This window comes from Camelus bactrianus, chromosome 10 (assembly GCF_048773025.1).
Source record: "Camelus bactrianus isolate YW-2024 breed Bactrian camel chromosome 10, ASM4877302v1, whole genome shotgun sequence".
NCBI lineage: Eukaryota > Metazoa > Chordata > Mammalia > Artiodactyla > Camelidae > Camelus > Camelus bactrianus.
Genome location: NC_133548.1, coordinates 15,397,377 through 15,412,742, shown reverse-complemented (window position 1 = coordinate 15,412,742; position 15,366 = coordinate 15,397,377). Strand labels below are relative to the sequence as shown.

At 55.2% G+C, this 15,366-nt stretch overlaps 2 protein-coding genes and 1 long non-coding RNA gene across 15 annotated transcripts in view; 1 reads left to right on the top strand and 2 right to left on the bottom strand.

The window, feature by feature from the left end:
* Positions 1-537: 537 nt before the first annotated feature.
* LOC141573322 (uncharacterized) lies at positions 538-4,592 on the bottom strand. 2 transcript variants are annotated; one of them, XR_012509604.1, is made up of 4 exons: positions 4,454-4,592; positions 3,026-3,127; positions 1,641-1,741; positions 538-693 (listed from the first exon to the last, which is right to left on the bottom strand). It is a non-coding gene; the product is annotated as an uncharacterized LOC141573322 (long non-coding RNA). The 2 variants fall into 2 exon arrangements; XR_012509603.1 differs by having other exon boundaries at positions 1,641-1,672.
* On the top strand, positions 3,917-9,430 carry LARGE2 (LARGE xylosyl- and glucuronyltransferase 2). 2 transcript variants are annotated; one of them, XM_074372113.1, is made up of 15 exons: positions 3,917-4,142; positions 4,235-4,394; positions 4,484-4,605; positions 4,947-5,029; positions 5,208-5,325; positions 5,574-5,751; positions 5,879-5,983; positions 6,446-6,558; positions 6,627-6,752; positions 6,862-7,017; positions 7,144-7,304; positions 7,722-8,000; positions 8,351-8,500; positions 8,604-8,799; positions 9,074-9,430. In XM_074372113.1, the coding sequence occupies exons 2-15, from the start codon at positions 4,298-4,300 to the stop codon at positions 9,281-9,283; spliced, it is 2,094 nt and encodes a 697-aa protein (XP_074228214.1). In that variant the 5' UTR covers positions 3,917-4,142; positions 4,235-4,297; the 3' UTR covers positions 9,284-9,430. The 2 variants fall into 2 exon arrangements, with proteins under 2 accessions (XP_074228214.1, XP_074228215.1); XM_074372114.1 differs by having other exon boundaries at positions 3,918-4,142; positions 5,208-5,301; positions 5,580-5,751.
* Positions 9,431-9,706: 276 nt separating this feature from the next.
* The window catches only part of PHF21A (PHD finger protein 21A), a 171,501-nt gene continuing 165,841 nt past the window's right edge, over positions 9,707-15,366 (bottom strand). For all 11 annotated transcript variants that reach the window (XM_074372119.1, XM_074372116.1, XM_074372115.1 and 8 more), the window contains one exon: positions 9,707-14,598. In XM_074372119.1, the coding sequence (XP_074228220.1) occupies positions 14,335-14,598 (264 nt within the window). In that variant the 3' untranslated portion in view covers positions 9,707-14,334. The remainder of the gene's footprint in view (positions 14,599-15,366) is intronic.

Here is a 15,366-nt window from a genome sequence, read left to right as displayed (position 1 = left end):
AGGGCAGAACTTGGTCCTTGAACTCGCGATCCATCTTAGGCGCTTTTCTGCCTTCGGATGCACCTTCCGGTCCTCAAAAGATTCCCAAGGGTTTGGGGCTACTACAGGGAACCTCTTCCCAAACGGAGTAGACTCCTTAGAAGGGGCAGCGGCGGGAAAGGAGCGACTTGATGTGTTGAGAACGGACGCTCCGGAAAGGTAGCCGCTGATTGGCTGTGGGCAAAGGGGTGGGGCATGGATGGGGCGGTGGAGCTGCGCGGTCCCGGACTGGGGCGGCAGTTTTACCTTATTCTGAGAATAGTACTGCATTATTTTACCTAATCCCCTCCACCACGTGAGGAAAGGATCTGCTTAAGAACGCCCAGTCGAGATTGGAATCCTGATAGACTTACTATATGATTCAGCAATCCCACTCATGGGCATATTCAGAGGGAACTCTAACTCGAAAAGATACATACATGCACCCCAATGTTCATAGCAGCACTATTTACAGTGGCCAAGGCATGGAAGCAGCTTAAATGTCCATCGACAGATGACTGGATAAAGAAGTTGTGATATATTTATACAATGGAATACTACTCAGCAATAAAAAAGAATAAAATAATGCCATTTGCAGCAACATGGATGGACCTGGAGATCGTCGTTCTAGGTGAAGTAAGCCAGAAAGAGAAGAAAAATACTTTTATGTGGAATCTAAAAAAAAAAAAAAGGGTGGGAAGGGGGCCACTAATGAACTCATCTACAAAAGAAACAGATTCAAAGACATAGTTAACAATCTATGGTTACTGGGGAAATGGGGTGGGAAGGGATAAATTTGGGAGTTTGAGATTTGCCAATGTTAACCACTATATATAAAAATAGATTAAAAAAACAGATTTCTTCTGTATGGCACAGGGAACTATATTCAATATCTTGTAATAACCTTTAATGAAAATGAAAATAAATATATATGTATATGCATCACTGGGACATTATGCTGTACACCAGAAATTGACACACTGTAACTGACTATACTTCAGTTAAAAAAAAAAAAAGATTGGAATCCTGGTCTAGTCTGACCACAGAATCTAGGCATTTTAACACACCTCACCAAGAAACCACAGCCCCTCCCTTCCCCAAGCCTCCTCCCCAGCTTAGTTTTCTTCTATACCAGGTGGGGAATCATAACTGCCCTCCCTACTCATTCCAAGGAATGAAAACCCAGGGAGATGTGTCCTGGACCTCAGGAAAGGCAAAGGTCCTGGAGAATAGAGGAGGTGGCACTGGGCATCATCTACATCATTTTTCACCACCACCTCAGTGCCAGGCTTACTCATAATCGACTCCTGCTAGCAACATGGCGTAGTTGGTTTGAACTCCTTTTCACAGATAGGGAGTAAGAGGCCCACGAAGGGGAAAAGACTTGTCTCAGGTCACACAGCATGGCATTAGCCAAACAGACCACAGTGAGAGTCTCCCGTAGCAGTGCCCTCTATCCTACTGCCCACAGCCCAGCAAAAGCAGTGACTGTTGAGACCACTTAGTCACGAGCCAAGTTAGCAACTGAGATTAAGACCAGGGCTCAGGGCTTTTGGTGTGGGGTTCTTCCTCCCTTCCTCCTCACATCCCACCATCTTAATGAACTTGTTCCCAGATCTTACCAGTGATATTCCTCCAGCCTCTCCCTCTGTGGCTGTGGAGAAAGTGAGGAAGGGGACTGTGAGGTTTCTTTTGCACTCCCAGGGCTGGTGGTCCTGTGCTTCTGGGGAGGAGAGAGGCAGGGAGGACAAAGGAGCACCCTCCCCATCTTGGACAGACTATGAGGGGTGCTGGGGTTGGAGCCTGTTTCTTTTGCCTCCTTCAGGACTGGGAGGGGATCACGGGCCCAGCCAGGCTGGCAGCAACCTGGCTGCCTGAATTACCTCTTCGGATCCCATGCCTGATTAGGTCCCAGAGACAGAATGGTCATGTGTGCAGGAGGCACCTAGGACAGCCCCTCTACTGGGCCCTTGCCTGGACTTGGTCACCTGGCTGGGCAGGTTGGACCCGATCCTTCCTCCTTCACTCTGCCCTGCACCACAGTGGAAGAGAGCTAGACCAGTCCAACAGGTAAAGATGAGGATACTGAGGTCCAGAATGGGGGCCTGATTCGTTCAAGGTCACACAGCAAAGTCCTGGGCAGAGCTGGGCCAAACTGGGTCTCAGGTCTAGAAGATCAGCACCCTTTCATATGCCCATAACTATCTCCTTTCCCACCTCCACGTCCCAGAAGAAGCTCTTGGAGGACCAGTAAGCATCTCGGCACCTCAATTTCCCCTGAGTGGTAAGGCTGATCGAGGGGTGGGGCCAGCATTGTGAGTGACCAGTCACTCTGCAGACCCAGCTCCCCGCCAGAAATGCCCTGATCAGGCCCTCACTGTATGCCTTATCTGCTCTTTCACATTTAACCCCCATGACAGTCTCTGTTGAGGGTCTCACACCCACCCCAGCTCCAGGCTAGAGATGAGGGTCTGGGGACTGGAGGCTCAAAACTCCAGATGCCTAGATGGCCCTTGCATCCCCTCATCTGCTCTCAATTCTCAGATGTATGAGGAGCCTCCTCAGTCTCCATGGTAACCGTTGCCCCTGGCCTCCAAAGGCCCAAAACCAGACCTTCCTTGCAGACCCCTATTTCCCACAGAAGGGCATTTTGGCCTCTCAGAGGAGGAGATCTGGCAGTGGGGGACTCTCAGGCTGGGCTGCTTTGCCACAGCTTATTTTGGGGTTAGGGCCTCTAAGACCTTCATTTTTTATACCTGGAAGCTGGGCTAATGGATACCACCTGAGCCCCTTTCTAGGTCACGGTGGGGCCCTCTGGGTCCCATCGGGTTCAGCACATACTTACTGAGTGCTAGGTATGTGCCAGGCCCTGGTTGGATGTTGGGGACCCAGTCTGGTGAGCAGCTACCTTCTAGGGGGTACATGGGCTATAATTAAGTCAGCAAGGTCCCCTTACAAGGAGTGCTAAGAAAACAATAAAGCAAGGGATGTGGAGAGAGGATCCTACCTTGTGAGAATCTGACAGAATCCAGGCAGAAGGAACTTCAAGGACAAGTCCTAGGGCAGGAAGCCTTTATGGAGTGGCAGCTCGGAAACTGCAGGGTAGAGCCTGGGGAAGGACGGGAGGGTGTTCTAACGGGTCACTTCAGCTCTCCGGGGAAAATAATACCTGTGTCACACGACTGAGGTGAGGGTTCACTGAGATGAGGCTGTGGAACCTCAGCACAGGGCCTGGGTGCAGAGTATACGCTCAGTCAGCCGTGACTGTTCTCGTTCACGGTCCAGGGTGCCACCACCTCCTCCAGGGCCTGCGGAGGCCTGGCTGGGGCCCTCTGAGGAAGGGGGTGGTGTGGATGGCAGAGGAAGAGATCCAGGCTGGAAGCCAGGCACAGTCACCGCTACGGTCTAGGCAAGGGTAGGGGATCCCCTGCCCTGCCCAGGAGGCCCAGGTGGGCCGTGTGAGTGAGGCCCCTTACAACTCCCGGGCAGGAGGCGACCTTCACAAGGCCACTTTGTGTCACCGGGCCACCTGGACTGAACGGGGGTGGAGCAGACCGGGAGGAAAGCGGGGGACTCCAGGTGCTCCGCGGCTCCGGGCAGATCTTGTTAGGGCCCCGCCTCCCGCCGCCCGCCTCCCGCCCCTAGAGCAGGTGTCCCAGATGCCCGAGGCCCCGCATTCCAATCTAGCCCCCTCCCTCTCACTCAGGCCATTCCTTTGATCTCGGGCCGGGGTCACGGACCCTTCCCCAGGGGAAGGTAAAGGGGTGGAGATGGGGTCACAGAGCAGGGGAGAGGGGGATGGGCTCAGAGCAGGTATTTGGGGCTGGTCCTTCCTGGATGGCTGCCCCCTAGCCCTCCAGCTGTCCTGAGGGTTCCCAGGTTTCTTACCCTGCTGGAGGGGGCCTTCGGAAGCCAGGACAGGGGCGGGACCAGCCCTCCCCCTCCCCCAGGGGGTCTCCCCGCCCCTTCGGGCTCAGCCAAGCGGAGGTGAAACCTGAACCCAGGTTGGGGGCGGGGCTGGCTCCTGCTCGGACGGGGCAGGACTGCGCCTCCACCTCCCCTTTCCCTGCACCCCAGCTGGCTTCTGAAAGAGTAAGGTCGGGGCCCGCAAACCGCTGGAGCAGGTGAGAAGGCTATTCAGCGCGGGAGAGAAGATCGGGTGGCCGTCGGGCCCCGCTGCCCTAGGCCGACCCTCCTCTCCCTTCCCGGTCCACAGGGCCTGCAATGGAGCCCATAGCTCGAGGTCGCGCCCCACCCTGAGCACCCCCCGGAGGTGGCCATGCTGCCCCGAGGGCGCCCCCGGGCGCTGGGGGCCGCAGCACTGCTGCTGCTGCTGTTTCTGATCGGTTTCTTCCTGTTCGGCGGGGACCTGGACTGTGAGCGCAGCCAGCAGGGAGGCGAGTGGTGGGGTGGAGGGGTGGCCCGGGATCCTTACCCTACTCGCTAACGCCACGTGTACCTCCAGATGGGCGGCCACAGCCGCGGGGGGCTGCTGCCCTCGACGGAGATCTGCCGGCGGGCTACGGGGGCCACAACAGCTCAGATTGCGATCCCCCGCGGCCGCGGCCGCGGCCGCCCAAGTGTGAGGTAGGTAGGTGCGCACGGCCCCTGGTGGCGGGAATCTCGGGCACCGCGCCCCCAGCCTGGTCACCTGGTACACCTGTGGGAATCCCAACACCTGGCTTGGGCTCTAGCACTGATCAGTCAGCTGGGGGCGCCTCGGGTTCGCACCTCCCTTTCTGACCCCGGTTTCTTCTTTTGTGAAATGGAGTGGTGGACTCCTGCTCTGGGGAGTCCCCCTCATCACCCTTCCCTAGTTCTGATGTCAGGTGGGGGTGTTACACTGCCCTAGGCCAGGTCCGCCCACCCATGGTGCTTACCTTCTAGTGGAAGAGGGGGCTGCTGCTGACCTGGTGTCCCCTCCCCAGCTCTTGCAGGTGGCCATCGTGTGTGCAGGTCATAACTCCAGCAGAGACATCATCACCCTGGTGAAGTCCATGCTCTTCTACAGGTACAGCCAGGAGTGTCCTTTTCCTCCCTTGAAGGTGGTTGTAAGAATATCCTGAACTGGATGTGGAAAAGCTCTTTGCAGAAGTTGACGCTCCCACTTCTGAGCACCTCGGGGTGAGGCTTGTCCCATGGAGTTCCTTCTGGGGCTTATCAGCTTTCCTCCTGTGTCTTTCCTAAAGGAAAAATCCACTGCACCTCCACTTGGTGACTGATGCCGTGGCCAGAAACATCCTGGAGACGCTCTTTCACACATGGATGGTGCCTGCTGTCTGGGTCAGCTTCTACAATGCTGATGAGCTCAAGGCAGGAGCCCTGGCCCTTCTGCACTCCTCCCCAGCCATGCCCAGCCCTCTCCTTCCTCCTAAGGTTGTGAGGATCAGGGGGAGGGCAGGTTACAGCTGCCTGGGACCCCCAACCCCATCATATCTACTGAAGCTCAAACCCCTCACCCTCCTGGGGCTCATCCCTTCTTACCCGTGTCACCCTGAGTATGTTCTGGCACTCAGAGGCCCTTCTCTGCCAGGTTCATGCCCTGTCCTTCCCACCCACAGCCCCAGGTCTCCTGGATCCCCAACAAGCACTACTCTGGCCTCTATGGGCTAATGAAGCTAGTGCTGCCCGGTGTCCTGCCCCCTGACCTGGTCCGTGTCATTGTCCTGGACACAGATGTCACCTTCGCCTCCAACATTGCAGAGCTCTGGGCACTCTTTGCTTACTTTTCTGGTGAGAGGCCTGGGAACCCACCCCTGTCAGCCCCCTTCCCTGGCCCGTCCAGTCCTCCTTGCAGCCCAGCCCTGTGCCAAGGTACTGTGGCAGCCTCAGGCAGCTCCCTCATGCCCTCCCTTCCCAGACAAGCAAGTGATCGGTCTCGTGGAGAACCAGAGTGACTGGTACTTCGGCAACCTCTGGAGGAACCACAGGCCCTGGCCTGCCTTGGGCCGGGGATTTAACACAGGTGGGGACAGTGGTGGAGGGAGGCAAGAGGCGTGGGCACTGGTCATTGGGCCCCAGGGACTGGGCAGCATACAGAATGCTAGGCAGTCCCCACACGGGAAGAATTGTGCTGTGGGAAGAACACTGAGAGAAGAGCCAGAAATGACAGTTCCAACCTTGGCTGTACGTGCTGGATGACTTTGGCCAAGCCACTTGGTCCCTCTGAACCTTAGTTTACTCATTCATCAAATGGGGATGATTTTACCAGCCCTGAGACTACCGAATTTGAGAACATGGTTGTGGAGGTGCTCATAAGCTGTGCTTTGCCTCCCCTTCACCCCCAAGAGGGTTAGTCATTGTCAGAGCTAGTCCATGCTCATGTCTGAACAGTCAGAAAATAAGCACTTAAAAGACACCTTCATGTCCCCTGGCCCCAGGAGCTGGGTCATCCCAGGTGGGCATGACAACCTCTCCCTGTGAGCAGGTGTGATCCTCCTGCGGCTGGACCGCCTTCGGCAGGCTGGCTGGGAGCAGATGTGGAAGATGACGGCCACGCGGGAGCTTCTCACCCTACCCGCCACCTCACTGGCTGACCAGGTCTGGGGGAGCTTTGGAGTAGGGTTGGGTAGGCTCTGGGCCGAGGTGTGATGGCTGTCTCTGCCCAGGACATCTTCAATGCCGTAATCAAAGAGCACCCGTGGCTGGTGCAGCCCCTGCCCTGCGTCTGGAACGTGCAGTTGTCAGACCACACACTGGCTGAGCGCTGCTACTCAGAGGCATCTGACCTCAAGGTGGGTGGGGCAGGTGGCTGAATGGTGGTGATGGGCCCAGGACGGGGACTCCTGCTTGCTGCTCCCGTCACTGCTCCCGTCCCTGCTCCAACACACTCCCGGGTCCCAGGTGATCCACTGGAACTCACCAAAGAAGCTCCGCGTGAAGAACAAGCACGTGGAATCCTTCCGCAACCTCTACCTGACCTTCCTGGAGTACGATGGGAACCTGCTGCGGAGAGAGCTCTTTGGGTGCCCCTGCCCACTGCCTCCTGGGGCCGAGCAGGTGAGAGGGAGCTGCCTTCCCTTCCCTCAGGGAGGCTCTACCCCTCTGCCCTGGTGGGACCCAGCCTTGTCTGGGGCTTGTCTGCCTGCCCACCCAGCCCATTCTTCTCTCCCCACATCCCCTCAGTTGCAGCGGGCCCTGGCACAACTGGATGAGGAGGATGCCTGCTTTGAATTCCGGCAGCAGCAGCTCACTGTGCACCGTGTGCATATCACCTTCCTGCCCCATAAGCCACCCCCCTCCCAGCCCCATGATGTCACCCTGGTGGCCCAGCTCTCCATGGACCGGTGAGGGTGCTGAGGGCAGCCCCAGGGAACATAGCATGGTCTGGGACTGGGAGTTGCAAGAAGAGGGTTTCATTTGGTGGAAGGAAGAGCTCTTACTGCCTGATGCTGGGGAGTTCCAGAAGTTGGAGCCACTGGCGGTGGTGAAAGGAGCTTGGGCTTTGGGAATCATTCAGATGCCTGGAACTGCCCCTCCGTAGCTGCGGGATCATGGGCAAGCCTTAGTATCTCTGGCCCTCAGTTTTCTCATCTGTCAAATGAGAAAGTACCCACCTGGTGGGGTAGTTGTGAAGATTAAGTAAGAACAGCTCAAAAAGTGCTTGGACGGTGCTCAGTAAGTCACTTGAGGGGGGTTGTCCGCAGCAGCTAACCTGGGAGGTATCCCAGCCTTCCCTGGGCTGACCACCCCCCTCACCCCAGGCTGCAGATGCTGGAAGCCCTGTGCAGGCACTGGCCGGGCCCCATGAGCCTGGCCTTATACCTGACAGACGCAGAGGCCCAGCAGTTCCTGCGTTTCGTCGAGACCTCGGCAGTGCTCTCCGCCCGGCAGGATGTGGCCTACCACGTGGTGTACCGTGAAGGGCCCTTCTACCCCATCAACCAGCTTCGCAACGTGGCCTTGGCCCAGGCCCTCACACCTTACGTCTTCCTCAGCGACATTGACTTCCTGCCTGCCTACTCCCTCTACAACTACCTCAGGTGCGCTGGAGGAAGGAGAGGAACAGTATATGGGTGGATGTAAACAGGGTCGGGGGCAGGACCTTAGGCGAGTGCATCCCTGCTCCTTTCTGGACCACAGTGTCCCGGAAAATGGGGTCTGTACGAGGGTGGGGGCCACGTGATTTCTCTGGGCTGCCATAGGAGAGCAGAGGGGCTGGGACATGCTTCCTGCAGCAGCTCCACTTGCGTCTGTCTTCTTGTGGGCTTCAGGGTGAGCTGGCCTTTGAAAGCCGGGTCCTACATCTAATAAAAGTAAGAGAAGCACTGGATCCCATGCTGGAGGCAGAGCCTTCCCCATTCTCTCCTGTTCATGGGCGCTCCTTCCTCAGGGCCTCCATCGAGCAGCTGGAGCTGGATGGTGGGCGGAAGGCGGCTCTGGTGGTGCCAGCATTCGAGACCCTGCACTACCGCTTCAGCTTCCCCACTTCCAAGGCCGAACTGCTGGCCCTGCTGGACGCTGGGTCTCTCCATACTTTCAGGTAGGAGAGGCCACTGCCCTGCCCCTCTGTGTCCCCTACACTGGCCCCACCAGCCACGAGCTCCTAGCCTCAGCCTGGCTTCTCGCCCTGTCCTGCTCCACAGGTACCACGAGTGGCCCCGGGGTCACGCACCCACAGACTACGCCCGCTGGCGGGAGGCTCAGGAGCCATACCGCGTGCAATGGGCAGCCGACTACGAGCCCTATGTGGTGGTGCCACGTGACTGTCCCCGCTATGATTCCCGCTTTGTGGGCTTTGGTTGGAACAAGGTGGCCCACATCATGGAGCTGGATGCACAGGTGAGGGGTGCCTTGCTGCCTCCCAGCCTTGATTTGAATACCTCCAGGACCAAGGAGCTCACCATGCCTCAGTGTAGCACACTGCTCTGTTAGGCAGCACTCTTAGAAATTCCACCCTTCTGCTGAACTAAAATCGTCTGCCCTTTGGCCCCAAGTTATGCTCCAGCAGCTATCGAGTAAGCCTGCTTCCCCATCCCCTGGAGCTACCATCTTTCCCCAGCCCAGGCAATGACCATCCATCTGCCTGCCCCCAACCTCCCCCCCCCCCCAACAGGAATACGAGCTCCTGGTGCTGCCCGAGGCCTTCATCATTCACCTGCCCCACGCTCCAAGCCTTGACATCTCTCGCTTCCGCTCCAGCCCCACCTATCGTGACTGCCTCCAGGCCCTCAAGGATGAGTTCCACCAGGACTTGTCCCGCAGCTATGGGGCTGCTGCCCTCAAATACCTCACTGCCCTGCAGCAGCCCCGAGGCCCCATCTGACCTCACCCCTGCCCTTCTCGCCTTGGCTCTCACACACTCCCTGCAGACACTGGAGCAACCTGCCAGCACCCTACCCTCCCTGCTATTTAAATTATTTAAGGTCTTTGTGGGAAGGGTTGTGATGGAGTATCTGTGGGGTGGGTCTGGGGCCCCCCTTGGCTGCTGTTCTATGGCTGGGACTATGCTATAGTGTTCCTCTGCCCCAGCTGGCTTGGGGCTGATTCCTGTTTCCTCAACTGCAACATTCTTTTTTCGTAAGTAAGTGTTAATGGCTCCTTTTCATGTTCCTCCTGGTCTGGGGCATGAGGGCGTCAGTGGGCTCGAGGAGGTGCTGAATCTGGCCAGACCCTCCCAAGGAGGCCGGGACTGGAGTGTGTCTTGTCTACCCTCCCCTGCCCCAAACCCAAAACCATGAGTCTGAGAGACTTTATTTGGCTTTATTTAGTAAAATGTTAAAATAAATAAATACAAATTGATCAGCTGCTCTGAATCCCCCCCACCCCCTCAAAACAAAAATCAAACGAACAAAAACAAAAACTTTGAAGCACAAAACTCCAAATACAAGTTCTACCAAGACTGAAATCACAAAGGGCGTGGACAAGAGACAGGTTGGGGGCTGGCTGGCTCTTTTCTGCTCAGAGCTTGCTGACCTCCGGCTGCCTGTCCTGTCCTGCCTGACTGCAGCTTACCCTGGGCTGAGGACCCAACGACACGAGAGAGGAGCAGGGGCCAGAGGCTGCCGTGGGGGACCAAGAGTCCTCGGGAAGAAGGGCTTGTGGGAGGGAAGAGTGAAGTGGAATTTGTGAGCCCTGCTCTTCCTTTACAAAGGCTATTCAAGAGTTCTACCCAGGCTCTCTGCAGGGGTACCCCCTCACCCCCCAGCTTCCTCCTGTTCACTCTCTGGGAGGGCCAGAGGAATCTTCTCAGGGGCCACCCCTCACTTGGAAAAGAACTGACACTGAGGACAGCTGTAAGTCAGGGTGAGAATGGGTCTCCTGTTTCCTGCCAAGGGTGCCCAGCTGAGGGGTGGGGGTGAGGCCCACAGTCTTTTACACAGAGCAAGGCTGCCTCCATCCAACAGAAACCATGAAATATGGAGAACCCAGGGCCTGGAAAATGTACCTAGGCCACCATCCATCCTACTACCGAAGAGCCTTTTGCCCCTGGGGTAAAAGTTTCCTAAATTAAGCCCTTTGGATAAGTAAGACAGACCACACCCTAAAAGGGAGTGAAGGGAGGAAACCACTTTGATTGCGTTGTGTGAGTTGTGGGTTGGGACGAGAGCCCAAAAGCCTCTGCTGGGCCCAAGAGAGCAAGTGGCAGAGATGGCTGGAGAGGCAGTTCACATGCCAAGACTGAGGTGAGCTGGAAACACAGTCACCAGGATGGGAGAGGCAGGGGCCAAGCGACTGCGACCACTCTGCCTGTTGAGCCTGAGCCAAGCAGCAGCAGGGGCAAAGGCAGGCCCTATAGGGCGCCAGCTGGAGGCTGCTGTGGCTGTGTCATAGATAAGGCCCATGAGGGGCTGCCCCGAGCCGGGTCTCCCTGCCAGGCACAACCAGCAGGCTTGCCTCCAAAGGGCCAGATAAGGAAGGAAGAAAGCAGAACTCAATGAGCTGAGCGGAGGAGAGACAAGACCCAGCAGGCTTCCTGAAAGAAAAAGGACCTACAGGCCACACCAGCAAGAGCGTGAGCAGGGACGATGACAGCAACGTGACCTCATTGCCTCCAGGGCACTGCACCTGAGTCACAGGACTGACAAGGGGCCTCCTGACCCAGAGCCCCGTGGGCAGCTCCTCCCTTGTCCCAGACCAGCCACTCCCTGGCCTTTGAAGTGCCTGCAAGCCAGCTGCTCTCAGATGTGTTGGTCAGGGGGAAAAAGCAGCAGAAGAGAAGGAGGGAGAAGGAGAAGGAGGCAGCTGGGGTAGGGTGCAATCATGAATGTGCGTCTCAGGTGGTCACGGGGACCCACAGGTCTGGAGGGACGGAGGGGTGGTTTTCTCTTGGTGGGAAGTGGAGGAGGAGACTAGGGCCCTTTCTTTGCCGTAAGGGGTGTTTGAGACTCTTAGTCCAGAATGCAGGTTTCGGGGCAGGGTTGCATTTTTTACTCCATATTAGCTGACCTGCAAAACAGCTGACACCTGAACCTGAGGAAAGACCCATACCCCAATCTGAGACAAGGTCAGAGCGTGACTGCTCACAGAAGCTAGCAGACCCCTGGTCAGCTCTAGCCCTGCCCCCTACCCTTGAGAATCCCCCAGGTAGCTCCTTTCTGAGCAGAAGGCCTCTAGTGATGATAGTTTCCCAACTTCTTTCAAGAAGACAGGTATTACCTGGCAGCCCCAGCCTCCTGGCCCAGACAAGTCAAATGAGAGAGCTCTAAGACAGGACGTGCAGCCTTCCTCTGAGCGCCCGAACCTCGGCCAACTATTCCTCCAACTAGTCCGGGCATCTCCCAAAGCTCCCTAACTAGACTTAGCACCTTGGTTTTTGCATGAGAATAGGGAGCTCCTTTCTTTCCCTCTCAGGAAACCCTGCAGCCAGGTCCTGGCTCAGGCCTGTGCAGTCCCTCTCAATCCCATCTTCCAACATCCAGGGCAAGTGGACAGAAATGGTTGGTGGAGATGAGACATGTTTTACTTAAGAAGTGTCTCTCTGCTGCAGCTGCTTTCGGGATCCATCTCTGGGCCTAATTAGGTGAGGGGGAAACTAATGGGACCATTTCTGCCCTTCCTCAGCTCTGGCTGTTACGGGGCATGGGGTGGGCTGGGGAGAGAGGCTCCGGGAGCGATGCGGTGCAGAGCCACTGCTTCCCTCCTGTAGCCAGAAGCACACACTGGGCAGAGGTCTCCAGCAGGAGCCCACACCTGACAAAATTTACTTCCCACAAGGCAAGATGATGGAAATGGTCGGAGCATTTCAGAACCCTGGTTTTCTCTAGGAGACAGGCCAAGCCAAGGCAAACACAGCAATTCTAGCCAAAGGTCATCTAGGAAGCTTGTGGGTGGGCAAAGTAGAGCCTGGAGCCAGCAGGCAGAGAAAGCGGCTGGAGATTCAAGACTCTCTTCAAAGGCAAGAAGACACAAAGGCCACCCTGGGGCTCTCTGTCTCAGAAACACCATGTACCCTCAAGACATCTCACTCCTTTGTTCCTTCTGAGCACCAAGGGCTGATGCAGCCAGCCTGCCCCCTGTACCCTTCCACCAAGGCCAGGGTACATGGGCACCAAAGAGCTTCACTCTTCATTTCCTTCAAAGTTGTCCCCCAGGCACTCAAAATGCTGGTGGCTGAAAGACCAAGAGCAGCACCAAAGGAAGGGATCTTGTTTAGGCACCAGCCTTCTGCTCTAGCAAAATCTGAGGAGACAACAGGTGGGGCCTTGATACCATCCACACTCCATTTGGGCTTCAGAAACAGGAGCCCAGATCCCTGCACCAAGAAGAGAGGACAGTCTTTTCTGAGGAGGGGAGGCTGGTGGGAGGGCTCTGCCCCTGCCCTTCAGGGCTGCAGCCATCCGGAGGACAGAAATCACGGAGACTAGCCCACCAGTCCTGAGACACAAACACAGCAAGATGTCATCATGATCAGCAGGTTCTGTGCTAAAAAATTATAACTACACAGCATTTTCTCCAGTTCTGACACCTTTTTAATAGAAATCACTGTTTTTAGGAAACAAATAGCACTTTCGTAATTTTTTTTTACAATGTTTCTTACCTTGATCTTAATTTAAGTAACACTAGGAAGACCTCAATATCTTTTATTTTCCTTTTCAATTTAAAAAAAAGTTGTTTTTTTTTCCCCAGATACAAAGATTTTTGCCCTTGCATAAAAAAACAGTGCCCCGAACGATGACACAAGGACTCACACAGACTCACTGACCTCACTGACACTATGATTCCTATTCTACCATGCAAGGTCTCGACTACCCTTAATTGGACTGTCAGCCTGAAAAACAGCTTTTCTATTCCTTATTTTAGTTTTTGTTACCAAAAAAGTAAAATAAACAACAAAATAAAACTTCTTTTAAAGGAAAAAAGAACAAAAAACAAAAAAAAACAAAAACAAAAACAAAAAAGAAAGAAAAGAAACGTCTCCATTCAATACACACACACCTGGGTCGCGTGCTGCTTCACTCAGGATCTTCTCTTCTTATAAATATAGAAAAGGGATGGAGCTTGTTTTCAAGTAAAATCACTGATCCACCATTTTTCCTTCCTTGACACACACACCCTTCTTCCCTGCCCCGGGCAAGGGCCACCTGAGGCCTGATTCTGCTTGTTCTTGGAGAGGGAAGGTAACCGGATCGTCCATGGGGATGGCGCCCACGTGCCACAGCAGGGAAGGAACTTGGGGAGGGTGGGGGCGTCCATGGCGGGGGAGCGGAGCGCTCCAGAGAATCAGCCGGTGGCTGTTCTTGGTGTCCATCTCTCCGTGCACCATGCCCGCCCCAGACAATATGAAATACTGCTTATTCGATATAATTTTCCCACCCCGGCTCCCTCCCACTCCCTCCCCATCCCTCCTCTGGGCACTGGGTTGGTTAAATCTCGATTTCCTCTTTTTGGTTTTATAGTAGTGAAAGTTTAGAAACAGGAAAGCCCACACACTCTTTGGACTTGTCTTCTCTACCTAAACAAACGGCTCGGCAAATAAGGATCTGAAACCTGCTTTCCTCCCTCCGCCCGTCCCTGCTCCCCACCCAACAAAACAAAAACAAACCCATCGTGGCTGTGGAGGCTGCTGCAGGCACACACTGGTGTATAATAGAGAGAGTAAATATATTATTTCACTTGGCATGGTGCTGGCAAAGAACCTCCAGCTGGCACTATTTCATGTAACATGGTCCAATCTTTGCATGTACACACAGAATAAGAAGGATCAATTGGCAAACTCTGGTGCCACCTGGCACAAGCATCTTCTCTCTCTCTGGAACCAAAGAACCAAAAGAATTCTGTACTTTCCAGAAGAAATCCGGCTTTGCTTTTCTAGAGTCTTCAGTGTTTTGCTCTCCTTGCCGCCGGGATCCCGTGGCTTCTCCTAGCGGGGCTCTGTTATTTAGTCTCTTCCCCCTGGTTACAGTTCGCTGTGCAGCTCTGGGAGGAGGAGGAGGGGGAGGGGGCTGGCGTGGAGGTGGCAGCGTTGGCAGGGGGGGTGCAGTCCGGGCCATTGGAGACGGCCCCCACAGTGGCCTCAGAGTCTACAGGTTTGGAGAGGTCGATGCCGTGGATGAGGCGGATCAGCTGTTTTACCTTTTCCAGGGAGCTGTGCATCTCCTTCTGCCGGGCCAGGATGGTGTTCTTCATTTCCATGCATTTCTGCAGCCAATGAGAAGGGCAGTGGCACTGAGCCTTCAGCTTTTCTGACAGGCCTGGGGCTGCCCTCTCCAGATAAAAGAATCCCTGTTGGCTGGTGTGCAGCCCCTAGACCTCGTTCTGCTCCTCACTGGAGTGGGTGTTGCTACCCAAGGGAAGTAGGCAGCCCAGGAGGCAAGAGGGGGCAAGTGAGTGGTTTAAAAGCCAACTCTACTTGACATGAGGACTTAAAACCAGATATGAATTACCACTATAATACTACAAAGTGAAAAGGTATTAAGAAAAAAAGGTTCCTACATCGGTGCTGAAGATGGTCTGGGCAGGTCTGGGTATGCTTCTACCTTGCTAATGGTGCTGAGATGCTCAGGACTGGACTGAGCTTTCCAGGGAAGAAAACCTGGATTAAATCTGAGGGCCTACTGAGGCTCATTCGTTCAGCAAGAAATTAAGAGGCAGGGCCTGGGACAGGACAGTGATATTTAGGAGAATCAAAGACCGCAGCCAGCAGAAGCCCTTCTGCTCAGTCATGAACTTGTAGTCTCTTGCCCTCTTCTACTTGGCCTCCCACACCCGCTGGCTTCTGTTCTAGGCACACAAAGAGATGTGAACCTGCTAGCCATGGGCAGTATGATGAGGAGGGACAGCACGACTGCCACCAAAGTCCAGGGCACCACCCGGCATCCGTGAGGACTGAGGCCACCTCACTCCAACAAGGGTACCTATTCAATGGAAAAGAGAGCCTGCTCCTGGGGGAAACGCCTTTGAATCCCT